Below are 13449 nucleotides of genomic sequence, written 5' to 3' on the forward strand. Positions count from 1 at the left end.
CTGGAGTCAGTGCTTCAAGAACCACTACACACAGATGTATGCAAGACATGGGTTTCAGCTGTCGCATTCCTTGTGTCGATCCACTCTTGAACAACAGACAGCATCAGAAGCGTCTCGCTTCAAAAAGCACTGGACTGCTGCTGAGTGGTCCAAAGTTATGTTCTATGATGTAAGTAAATTTTGCATTTCCTCTGGAAATCAGGTTCCCAGAGTCTGGAGGAAGAGAGGAGAGGCACACAATCCACGTAGCTTGAGGTCCAGTGTAAAGTTTCCACAGTCAATGATGGTTTGGGGTGCCATGTCATCTGCTGGTGTGGGTCCACTGTGTTTTCTGAGGTCTAAGGTCAATGCAGCTGTATACCAGGAAGTTTTAGAGCACTTCATTCTTCCTGCTGCAGACCAACTTTATGAATATGCAGATTTCATTTTCCAACAGGACTTGGTACCTGCACAAAGTGCCAAATCAACCAGTACCTGGTTTAAAGACCATGGTATCCCTGTTCTTAATTGGCCAGCAAACTCGCCTGACCTTAACCCCATAGAAAATCTATGGGGCATTGTGAAGAGGAAGATGTGATATGCCATCCCCAAGAATGCAGAAGAGCTGAAGGCCACTATCAGAGCAGCCTGGGCTCTCATAACACCTGAGCAGTGCTACAGACTGATCGACTCCATGCCACGCCGCATTGCTGGAGTAATTCAGGCAAAAGGAGCCCCAACTAAGTATTGAGTGCTGTACACGCTCATACTTTTCATGTTCATACTTTTCATTTGGGCACAATTTCAAAAAATATTTTCTATTTTCAAAAAATATTTTTGTATTGGTCTTAAGTAATATTCTAATTTTCTGAGATCCTGAATTTGGAATTTTCCTTAGTTGTCAGTTATAATCATCAAAATTAAAAGAAATATATCATTCTGTGTGTAATGAATGAATATAACATACAAGTTTCACTTTTTGAATGGAAATAGTGAAATAAATCAACTTTTTGATGATATTCTAATTATACGACCAGCACCTGTATAGGCACTCAAGCCTGTGATGATTCCAACCAATCTAATTGACGACATTAACATCATTTAAACCAAAAATAAAACTCAAGTTTGCTAACAGACATCAATGGCTACAGCCAGCCAGCAAAACTATCATGTCATGAATATTTGAAAACAATCATTATCAACTTGCACATCAGCTGCCAAAATTACTCAGCAAAAGATGCAGATGGTTCAAATGTACATTTATTTTCACAAATATATTTGCTTTACAACAACAGTTCAGCAGGACACTTAATGGAACCAAATTCTGAGAAGCCGTTTTATTGTCAAGAGTACATGCTGCGATTTACTTATCTGCACTCACACAGTCAGTGATATCATTGAAAAGCTAAATTAATGTGCACAAACCTTCTTATGACAGCACACACACACAAAAAAAGGCTTATCAAGAGGCATTAATAAGTGCACAATTCATTTACATAATTGCCACTCTCTTCTTTAGACACAAAAAACACAGGAAGAGGTTCTGATAACCCAAAGGATCAGACACAACAGCAATTACTTTCAATCAGAATCCATCAAATTAAGTGATGACAGAGACCAAGCACACTCTTATCCAGGAATTCCATGTTATTCATTGGTAAAAATTTGAAAACCAGCAAAAATGTCAGTCAAAGCCATGCTTTTAATCTAAACGGAGGGTGTTTGGATTCAATTTTAAAGCTAGCTAAATGTATTAGCTTTATTTTCTCTCACACCAGAGAGCAAAGCCTCTCTCTGCGTTGAGAGCTCTGGCACTTTTCCAGAGGTGAAGCTCTCTGAAATCTTCTCATATCCAGCTCTGTGATCTCACAATGCAGCGGAGCCAGAGGTGTCTCTAAGGAAGAGCTGCATTGTCTTTGAATGCACACTAGAAATGTCACAAACAACATCCTGGCTGTCACAGTGCATCTCTGGAGAGACACCAGCACAATCTTGTGAGAGTTCCTCGTGTTTGATGTGGCACCTCAGCTGATGAATTACAAAAATGAATGGAATGTGTGCCGTTATATATCCACTCAGTTCAGGATAGGGAACTGCTGATGTAATGTTAGTCATCAAACACTCAAAAGAATAGTACATAGCAGTTCTTTAAAATTCTGGATACAGAGGAACCCATTATGTGAAATTCAGATATGTATTTATCTGTATGATTTTCAAAATCCAGTCAAAATCATGGACCGGTAATTTTTCACCCCAAAATTAAGAGATAAAATAGTCTTGCATTTTTTTGCTTCGTGACAACTAAAGAACAAAAATAAAGTAACTAAACATGCTCTTTCCAAATCCCTGCCATGCAAAGACATTTATAAAGACTCAAAGACAATCCTGAACATGCCAAGGAAAATGATCTACAAATGGCTAGTTTCTTTGGCAAGAAAAACTAATTATCAAATGATCTTTGTTAGTAGAGGCTTTGTAGGTGCAGTTTTCAATCTTTCAACTGATATATAAAAATACTGATAAAAAAGTTCCAACATTGAGAACAAGTCACACAAAAGTAATTGGGTGTATAGCAACTTTTAAAAATACAACATGCAGTCAATAATGGTAAAGTTTGGGCCGAAAGGACTTTTTGTCACCAAAATGGCTAAAATTATAGGTGAAATACTGGAGTAAAATGACCCTGACCAGTTTTGTGAGGGAGCAATGACACTTTATGACACTGTTTTTTAGGGTTGTCCAGTTTTAAAAAAAACAGTCCTTACACCTTTTACAGAGAATCTTTTTGAAGGCTTTACGAAAGTCCCTGTTAAAGATGGTGTAGATGAGTGGGTTCAGGGCACTGTTGCAGTAGCCAATCCAGAAGAAAAACTTAAAAAGTGGCTCTGGTAGTTTACAAGCCTCTGGACAAATGGCCTGCAAGCTGTAGCTGAAAAAGAACGGGAACCAGCAGACAACAAAAACCCCAATGACGACCGCTAGGACGAATGTGAACCGCTTCTCGCGGACAATCATGGCTTTCCTCCTGGTGTTTGGAGTTCCTGTTGGTTTCATGTTTATAGAGGCCAGCTGGCTGCCCTTTGATGTTACAATGACTTTGCGATATGTTTGGGTTTGTGTGGATGTCTGGTGGCCAGGCTCCAGCTCCCCCACACTGGAGGTTGTCCCGTTGGCATTATTTTCCCCAACTACCTCGGCGTCTGAGCCGGAGCTTGAACTGTCCTCGTTGTACTTGCACCTCCTTGAGTGTTTCATCTTCTGCAGAGTTTCTGCTGGTGGTTGAAGCTGGTTTAAAGCATCAGATCTGGATCCAGTCATATTAGGGACATTCACAGGGTCAACACCTCCCTGGTTTTTCCCGTTCTGCAGCTCTCTGCCTGGTGGCACACCACCTGCAGAGTCTTTCCTCGGCTCTCCCGGAGGACATCTAGTGTGCTTTTTGGCAATCTGATAGATGCGAACATACACCAAGATCATGATGAGGCACGGGGCGAAGAATGACCCAATGGAGGAGTACAGGATGTACCAGGGGTCCTCGTTAAGTTTGCACTGCGGGCCGCAACCATCCTTATTCAGCGGAGTCTTATTCATGGATACCAGCGGGGGGAAAGAGATGACCGCAGAGATGAGCCAAACCACCAATATGGCCCCCTTGATCTTGCGAGGGGTGCGTTGGGTCGCATATTGCACCGGCCGGGAGATGGACAGGTAGCGGTCCAGGCTGATGGCACACAGGTGTATAATGGAAGACGTGCAGAAGAGCACATCCAGTGCTAAGATGATCTCACACCAAAATGACTCAAAATACCAGTAGCCCATCAGCTCATTGGCCAAGGAGAACGGAATGATCAATGTGGCCACTAGGATGTCTGCTGCAGCCAAGGACACCAGGAAAAGGTTCTGAGGTCCTCGTAAAGAGTGACACGTCAGGACTGCGATGATCACCAGGATGTTCCCGAAGATGGTGAAGAGCATGATCAGTGTCATTGAGGTGGCAAATGCAGCTGTGGTTTCAGGAGAATAAGAAAAATTGGAATTGCATGCTTTAACCTCAGAACTAAGATTTTTTCCTGCTCCCAACCTGCATGCTGCATCTGGAGGATGTATCACAGTCATACTGAAGTTCCAGGCTAGACAGAGAAGTGCAAAGGAGTTTTTGATATAGAATTAAATCCTAGCGTAATCCTTCCAAAGGCATTCTTTCTTTTAGAAAATCAGTGAAAGTCAAATGACTAAAATGTGTCTTTACATCAAATGACATCCTTTAGGCGCTTCCTTTGACGAACTAAAAGAAGAAGAAAAAACACTACAAATGAAGATATTACACTTGTATTTAAAAGGAGGTCCTGTAGTCCGTCTATTTCACAAGTAAATCATTCAAAAAATCAGAAAGTAAAACGTAACATGCGTAACTACAAAACCGGCCACTTTTAATAAAAAGGAACAAAAAATTCCACAGCATAAGTCAAATGTTTTAAATAACTGGATTAGTTACCCAAACTACACAAAAAGGCTCTATAGTATATATTTATATATCTGCTCCGATCTTGAGGTCTAAAAAAAAAAAGACAGCGTGCACTTGCAGCAATGGAACAAAGGCGCTTAGAGATGTACAAAAGGACACTTGCGCGTCAAAACAATTTACAAAGTTTTTAGACGGTAAAAAAAAATAGGCAAGTAAATTTGCAACATATAAAAATAAAAAAAAATATTAAAACATGGTAGATCCGTGGGTTTGTGTGTGTCCGAGCAGCTCTGAAATTTTCAAGATGCGTAAAAAGGTTCACGGTCTCCAAGCACGCGCACCAGCCAAGCCAAAACTAAAGTTCATAAAATACCAAATGTTGTAAAGACAAATGATCTTGGCATAAACAGTTCCATGTCAGATAAGTGGGGGAAATTCCACGAATGCTCCAGTAAGGGTTAGACTTGAATTATTGCTTTCAATATTTTACAAAAGACACTTCCTCAATATCAGCAGAATAAAAAAAAACGAGAATTCGAATACTTAAGTCCTTGTTTTCGTTTCTCCATTATTTTATTCTTATACAATTTTCTTCTTCCTGACTAGAAGTTTGCGCAGCAGTCACCGGAGTGGTGAACGGACTCGAGTCTCACTGAGCGCGCACGCCATGACGTCACGCAGATACCCTCTTCTCGTGACGTCACGTCAGAGAATCACTCCTCCTCTGGGTTATCAGCCAGATGTGCAATTTATAAACCTGCAATTTATTATTATTTTATTGTTAGTGGAACAAACGGAAACCGCGTCTAAAATGAAACGTTACAACTTACGGGATAAAGTGCCAAAGCAATTGAAAGTGGATTACTGCAAGAGGAGGGAAACAAAAACGAAGCAGTATGCAAAAACGGTTTATTCGTGAAAGAACCATTAGTGAGACTTGTACTAGTGATTTGTGCAACATCATTCCCCTGCTCTTCCTTAGTTGAATTTAGATTTATATACATTTAAAAGATAAAGAAGATTTCAGGTTCACGAGTACCACTTGTAAACGCAAAAGAGGTCTGGCGTATGAAACTAAAAACTTACACCCATATACTATTATTTAAAAAGTCCACATGTAAAGGTAACTTAGCATACAATTGACTAGAATCACTATGCATATGAAGACTGCTTTTATAAAATACAATAAAACTATATCAGATGAACCGAATAAGGAAAATGGATTGTGATTAGCAAGCATGCTTGTGAAATTAAACTCAAATTCACTTAAGAAAAACACAAACTGATCTTCAGAAGATGGTACTATCGGTACATTTGCGCCTCATACGTCCTTTTGGTAGCACAGGCTCACATGTTCCACCTAAAAAACGCACTGTGACTACCACCTACTGGACAAAACATACAAATTTGGGACATATGCATTTCGATTTTGAAACCTTTATTTTTCTTCCTAGATTTAAAATTCCTCTGAAGATTTTGCTTCATCCTTGTCTGAAATGAAGAAAGCAGATTTATTCAGGAAGCGCATCTGGAAATCTCAATGTCAAAGTCACAGAACAAATGGCAAATCAAAGATAAAATCAATAAATAAGTGCAGCAGGTCTTTTAGAGATACAGCTATTGACTCAGTTCACTCCCTCTCAGCTGTCAGAACTCTAGCTGGTCATTAAAGCATTTGACAGGTCAGTTCTTGGTCCATATACAGCTTTCCATTTTTTATACTGCAACTGAGGTTTTTAAATTTTAGTTAAATAATTTTAATCTCAATTTCTTACATTCCTATTGTTATTTTAGCATTGAGAGCCCATTATAGATTTCATACACATTTTGAATTATTTTCCCTTTTCAGTTTAAATGCTTTATCAGCTGTTTGGACTCTCATTCTGACAGCACCCATTCACTGCAGAGAATCCACTGGTGAGCAAGTGATGCAATGCTACATTTCACCAAATCATCTACAGTTCATCTACATAACCTTTAATTTCAAGTAACAAGTCTATTTGATGTTTTTAATAAGGTAATGAGATTTTTAATGAGGGAACCATAATATCCACAGGTATTATGGTAACCAGAATATGATAAATGTGCACATATGACGTACCACAGTGGTACAGCTTCTTGATCTTTTGCACATCAAGATCAGACAAGTGACTCCTCTGGCCGATCTTTACACCATTCTCTTTGGGCTCAATTGTGGGCATTCCATTGCTAGAGAAGTAATTGCTGCAAACAGAATGAAATCAGGACCAATGGAATGCTCAGCCAATCGAAAGCACATCATGCACCCAGACAGCCATGCAAACTATTTCGGGATATGTTTCGACTGCAACTCTTACGTTCCATAATGCATGATAGATTCCGGGTCATACTTCAGACCGAGGGTGTTCCCCTTTCTCTTCACAAAATTTATCTCTTTCCCTGTAAAATAGAAACATATTTGATACTTTAAGGCCTCTGAATTATCAACATGATGAAAACCTTGCTGGAAAACCCAATCTACAATCTGGCTTTTGAGAATGTTTTTTGTTCATTTCTCAATCACTGCATTTCACCATTTTCCACTCCACAATAAAACTAGGCATTTTTTTCCTGATCATTACAGCACTTCACATTGCAGGCTAAACAAATGCGGTTAAAGAAACCTACACTAAACTTATTTTAAATGGTAAAATAATGCAAAAGTGCAACAGTATGATCCCACACTAAACTGAAATTATGCACACTAAAAGTACTACTCTAAATTATGACGAATTCCTTTAGCAATTTTTTTAATTGCACTGAAATGCTGAATTAACGTGGTAGTATGCATACTGTACCAGAGGCAATGTTTTTCTCAAGTATAGTGACATGATCACCACGGTCATATCGGGTATGCTCATGGTAAATGCCGAGGGAGTGAAGGATCTCGTGGCAGATGTTCCCAACCGTACATCTTGGCCCAATCTGAAGAGACTGGACACCCCCCAAACACCCAACATAAGATGCACACCTTTAGAAAACAACAGACTAGATTAGATAGTCGGTGATGACGCTAGGTGGAAAAAAGATATATAAAAAAAAAAATCCTGCAAATGTGTCCTGACAAAGACATTAAATTACACTCCCTATAAAGGATTTTTTTTTTTCAAAAAAAAATCTGTGACTCACCCTTTTCCGTATTCAAAGTGCAAATAGTCGGTTTCATTAGCATGTGGATGAAATCTGACGCATGTTTTCTCGGAAATCATATTTAAGGCTTTAAGAATATCTTTAGTCCTGTCCTCTGAAGACCACAAACAAACACAGAAACATTACTTCTGAATATCAATGCATCTTCACATGATATTACTTAAACACACAACATGCATATCGAATCATTGAAACGGTGACTATTCCACTAGAACACTAAGGTATTAGGGTCACATCTGCAGAAAACACAGCAACACGCAGGAAAACTCACCAAGAGCAAGATCAATTTCATAAGGCACTGACAAACTTCCATTCACCTCAGCCCACAGCTGACTCACTGCATTCCTGTCAGTCTAAAGAAACACAGACACAACTCTTTTTGTATTGCAAGTGTTCTGGAATGTTGCTTAAATACGCAAATGAGGCATAACACTGTATATTAAGTAAGCACTGGTTTCATTTTGTTTATGTACAACAGAATGTGATGTACATAATTTTTTGATGCAAGTCAAACTTAAAGGGATAGTTCATCCAAAAAAGAAAATTGTTATTTACCCACTTCCATGTTATTTTACCCACATCTGATGGAAATCAATGGCTAAGTGTCAATGTAACCAACATACTTCAAAATATCGGCTTTCGTGCTCAACATAAGATACACCTTCAGATTTGGAACAACTTTAGGGTCAGCAAACGATGAGAATTTTCATTTTTAGGTGAACTATACCTTTAAGTGAAGATTTTTGGCTCAGCTAAAGAAAGAAAAACTAATTTTGAGAAACTTTTTGTCTTTAAAAGATACATGTTGAAATCTACAAACAAACATAGATAAAGTGTAATCTTTTACAAAAAGTTACCTTGCTTTAAAAGACATCTAGCTCTAGTCTCGATCGTGAATATAAAACAAGATTTGGGCTTACTGGCAGTAACATATCCCCCTCCTGTACAGCAACGTCTTCCTCGAAATCTGTTAAAGACATTGATAAAAGACATTACATCAGATCTAAAGGTTCTGGTTCTGATCAATCATGCGGTGGGGTGATGTCTCACCAAGCTGCGTTTCACTTGTCTTTATCAGATGAGGCGGTCCACTCTGCAGTGAGTTAACATATCCTGTGGATAAAAGAGATCAGGTCACAGAAGTTTAGTTTGTTAAAATAAAAGCTGCACAGTTTTCCTTCAGAGGTCTTTGATGTAGAATCGAATTAATTTCTGATTTACTTGGGACAGATTTGTTTGATCAGCGTACCTTCAGAAAACCATGAGACCAGTAAAACAAACCACAGCATTTTAAACCGTTACTAACTTGTGGAAAGAGGGACAGTATTATATAAAACAACTAGACAAACATATCCTCTTAAACACGTCCTAGATTTGCTACTCATTTGGCCACCTGGGGCTCTTGATTGACAATTAGATGTGTGAACTTCAATGAGATCCCGTTTACTATAGCTGTAGGAACCAAAAACGCTCATGATGTAGTTTCATTCCGGACTGTTTTAATGGTAGGACAAAAAAAAAAACACTCGTGAACTGTTTGTTGACAGCTGATAGTTGAAGATAGTCGTTTTGTGGTGAGCGTATAAAATCTTTTAATTGATTATAGTTTTTGTTACAAGAGATAGAGTTCCACGAACCAGAAATATTTTACAGAGCTTAATCTCCCGGATGATTGCCTATTTTGAAATAACGTGGTAATTTTTCCAAAAATTATGATGATTATTCGTGCTATCTGAAAACATACAACGATTTAATATAATAAATATGAAATATCCCTTATTTATCGACATGCATGCCTATACAATTTTGTTTCTGGGCAAATTAAATTAGATACATTTCGGTTTAAATATGTGTAATAGTTATGTTCTTTCGATATATTTTTTATATATGTGTATATATGTGTATGTATGTATGTATGTGTGTATGTATGTATGTTATGACAGGGACTTTTGATACCATGGTGCTGAATGTTTACCATATTCACCATGGTATATCAAAGCACTTTCATGGTGAACACATGGTATATTGCCATGACACTTCTATAGTTCCATGATACATTTTGAATATTTGTGTCAGTATATGGACTGGCACTGGTATTGACAGAAACTGTGGCTACAATTGTTTGTATAGTAAATATGTTATTCATCTGATCATGAACATATTCCCTCATTCTCACAGAACTCAAAATGACGAGGTGGGCTCGAGCGAACAACGTCCATAAACACAGAGCAGCAGACGCCACACCATGGAAGCAGCTGAAGGCGAGCGGGAATGCTGGAGTAGCAGGAACCAGTGCCAGTGGCCGACACATCAAACAAGGGCCGGGCGAAAAGAAACACAACCCAACAAAGAAGAAACGGAAGCATGACAGTGACGATGTGAACGGGTTTCTGGAGTATTTAAAGCAGACTGGTCAGTCACCCGCGGACCAGGATCTGAGAGAAGATGTGGCAATAGCCCTGAAGAAAGACGCGAGACGAGAGAACAGACGGATAAAGAGGCAAAACACCAAAAAGAACAATATGGTGAGGAGCAGGATGCATGTAACATGATTACAATGGGAGTATATAATACTTTTTTTAATAATGCAATAAAAACAGTAACTGATACAATTCCGTTTTCAGTTCTTAATTTTTTTTTCTTACAACTGCGATATATATACACACTGGCAAATTGGCAATTTTGAGATATTAACTGAGTTTAACTCGGAATTACAAGATATAAACATGCAATTTTATATACGAGATATATAACTCACAATTGTAATAAAAAAAAAAATCAGAAAGATCTAAACTCAAAACTGCAAGATATAAAAGACTGCGAGATGTATCTCAAAATTGAGTAAAACTCAGAAGTGCAAGATATAAACTAAGAAATGAAATAAAAATGCACGATTGTAAGAAATAAACTGAGATGTGGTCGGCACCAATATAGACGAGTCCCGGCTCACGGACCTTTCCCAATCTGATCCCCTCTCTCTCGCTCACACTTCACTTCTTGTCTAAATTACCGTCCTGTCCCAATAAAAAAAAAAAAAAAAAAGAATTGTGAGAAAGAAATTAAGATTTGAATAAGCGGAAATTAGCTTCCATAGATCATCAATAAGTCTAAATATGAAATATCTCTCAGTATATTCTCATATTTTCCATCTAGATCTGCTTCAACTGCCGGAAGCCTGGTCATGGTCTCACTGACTGCCCAGAGGCGGATAATGATGAAGAGATGGGTCGTGGGATCTGTTACCGGTGTGGTTCTACCGAACATGAGATCCAGAGATGTCGTGCTAAAGTGGATCCTGCCATGGGTACGAGTTGAATGAGACGTTTGGATGCTTAAAATGAAAATAAAATAAAATGATCAAACCTGCTATGCCTCATTGAATTAATGCAACTCTTTTTTAGGTAATTACCCATATGCCAAATGTTTTACCTGCGGTCAGACTGGACATCTGTCCAAAGCCTGTCCTGACAACCCAAAGGGACTGTATGCTGCAGGTCAGTGATGTCCCTCTAAATATATTAAACTAAATACTAAATGTATTAGAATTTTAACACTCATGGAGTTTTGTTCTTGTAGGCGGTTGCTGTCGGGTTTGTGGTTCAGTGGAACACTTTCAGAAAGATTGTCCTGAACACCAGAACTCAAGTGAGTCGCTCAGTCCTAATTCTTCTTTAATTGGAAATAGAAGCATGTAAATAAACTCAAACTTCATCTTGGCAGCTAATTCCATCACACTCGGCCGGCTGTCCAATAGAATCAGCGCTGACCATGAGGACATCCACGTGCCTGTGAAGAAAGCACAAACCAAAAAAGACAAAGTGGTGGTGTTCTGATCCACAGCGGATTGAGGAGAAATATAGAAATTGACTATTTAACTTCTCCAGGCATGAACACACCAATGATTCACTGTTTACCTCGGATGTTTGTAGACACAAACAAAAGTGATTGTTATGGTTGTGAGATCATTTACTTGTTATTAAAGGTCCTCATGATATGTGCATGACTTAGAAATTTGTTTTAATTATGAATAATTTTTGTTCTCATTTAAATGCTCAAGAAAGAAAAAAAGCAGCATTTATTTACAATACAGTTACAGTTTATAGTCCTTTTTTATACTCTATAAAAGAGTGTTATGTAGTGTGCTTTGTGTATTGGCCACATTGCTTTTGGCTGTCTAGTGGTAAAAAAATAAAACTGCATATGTAATGCAGAAAAAAAATTTGGTTGTGGTTTGGTGCTGCTAGTCCTCTCTGAGAAATGTGGTTCAAAAAAGAGGTTTAGACATGGATAATGTCATAAAAGAGCGGAAGGATTAATAAATACTTTTATAGTAAGAAAAAGTAATAAATAATACTTACAGGTTTATCAAACTGAATATGGGTTTTTGAACTCTCATCAATACCATTTTTTTAAATTAAAAAGTCATTTTAGTATTACCTATAAACTGGTCCATAAAGCATTGATTCTGCAGTATAATACAGAACTAAGTATGCACAATTATAATACATTTTTTACAAATCTTTTTTTTTTTATATTGCAATAGAAATTCGTTTTAATTTACAAATCAGCAAATCTTCCTCCAGAAATGAAATGTAGTACATTGCTGTCTCTCAACTGTTAACTGTGATTGTGTTGGCTGTGGTGCATTTAATGTGATAAATGGTTTCCTCCTCACCTGCTTTCTCAACCTCTTCACAGCTACTGGAGGACATATGGAAGGATGTACAGGTGCATCTCAAAATATTAGAATATTGTGGAAAGTCATGAAAGTAAAAAATCCAGTATACTAAAATATTAGAATATTTGTGTTTCATTATATGACCATACCTACAATATAAATTCCGGGTATCTCTTGTTTTTTAAAACCACAATAATGGGGAAGATTGCTGACTTGTTAATGGTACAGAAGACAATCACTGACAACCTCCGCAAAAAGCTTAAGTCACATATTAAGCATATTAAATGCAAAGTTGACTGGAAGGAAGAAATTGGGTGGGAAAGCTGCACAAGCAACAGGGATGACCGCAAGCTTAAGAATACAGTACTGTCAAGCAAAGCAGATTCAAACACTTGGGAGAGCTTCACTGGGAGTGGACTAAAGCTGGAGTCAGTGCATCGAAAATCACCACGCTCAGACGTCTTCAGGAAAAGTGCTACCAAGCCACTTCTGAAATAGAAACAACGTCAGAAGCTTTTCACCTGGACTAAGGAGAAAAAGAACTGGACTGTTGCTCAGTGGTCCAAAGTCTTCTTTTCAGATAAAAGTAAATTTTGCATTTCATTTTTAAATCAAGGTCTGGAGTGAAGGAAGACTGGAGAGGCACAGAGTCCAAGCTGCTTGAAGTCTGGTGTGAAGATTCTGAAGTCAGTGATGATTTGGGGAGCTGCTGGTGTTGGTCCATTGTGTTTTATCAAATCCAAAGTTAATGCAACCACCTACTAAGAGATTTTGGAGCACATTATGCTTCCATCAGGCTTTATGGAGATGCTGATTTCCACCTGCCCACAGTGCCAAAACCACTTCCAAGTGGTTTGCTGACCATGATATTATGCGCTTGATTGGCCAGCCAGCATGCCTGACCTAAAGCCCATATGGAATCTCTATGATATTTTTAAGAGAAAGATGAGAAACAGTTAATCCAACAATACAGATAAACTGAAAGCTCATTGATGCCTCAGTAGAGACACAGGCTGATGCCTCAGTACCATGCCACACATCACTGATGCTGGAATTTGTGCTTAAGGAGCCCAGACCAAGTACTGAGTGCATGAATGAACATTCTTTTAAACATAACATTACAACTTGAACTTTTATGTTTTGGATATCCTTTTTTTTA

At 38.3% G+C, this 13449-nt stretch overlaps 3 protein-coding genes across 3 annotated transcripts; 1 reads left to right on the forward strand and 2 right to left on the reverse strand.

The window, feature by feature from the left end:
* Window positions 1-1253: 1253 nt before the first annotated feature.
* On the reverse strand, window positions 1254-5711 carry LOC132127528 (alpha-2B adrenergic receptor-like). The gene has a single exon (XM_059539434.1). It carries the CDS (start codon window positions 4093-4095, stop codon window positions 2725-2727), a length of 1371 nt encoding a protein of 456 aa, XP_059395417.1. The 5' UTR covers window positions 4096-5711; the 3' UTR covers window positions 1254-2724.
* Window positions 5712-6400: 689 nt separating this feature from the next.
* Window positions 6401-8767, reverse strand: LOC132127540 (zinc metalloproteinase nas-14-like). Its single transcript, XM_059539444.1, has 7 exons — window positions 8663-8767; window positions 8533-8579; window positions 7884-7965; window positions 7592-7706; window positions 7261-7433; window positions 6781-6862; window positions 6401-6667 (listed from the first exon to the last, which is right to left on the reverse strand). The coding sequence occupies exons 2-7, from the start codon at window positions 8542-8544 to the stop codon at window positions 6454-6456; spliced, it is 678 nt and encodes a 225-aa protein (XP_059395427.1). The 5' UTR covers window positions 8545-8579; window positions 8663-8767; the 3' UTR covers window positions 6401-6453.
* A 393-nt stretch (window positions 8768-9160) lies between these two features.
* LOC132127539 (zinc finger CCHC domain-containing protein 9-like) lies at window positions 9161-11483 on the forward strand. Its single transcript, XM_059539443.1, has 6 exons — window positions 9161-9306; window positions 9791-10137; window positions 10766-10916; window positions 11014-11106; window positions 11189-11257; window positions 11333-11483. The coding sequence occupies exons 2-6, from the start codon at window positions 9799-9801 to the stop codon at window positions 11443-11445; spliced, it is 765 nt and encodes a 254-aa protein (XP_059395426.1). The 5' UTR covers window positions 9161-9306; window positions 9791-9798; the 3' UTR covers window positions 11446-11483.
* Window positions 11484-13449: the final 1966 nt, after the last annotated feature.

Source organism: Carassius carassius, chromosome 45, assembly GCF_963082965.1.
Source record: "Carassius carassius chromosome 45, fCarCar2.1, whole genome shotgun sequence".
Classification (NCBI taxonomy): Eukaryota; Metazoa; Chordata; class Actinopteri; order Cypriniformes; family Cyprinidae; genus Carassius; species Carassius carassius.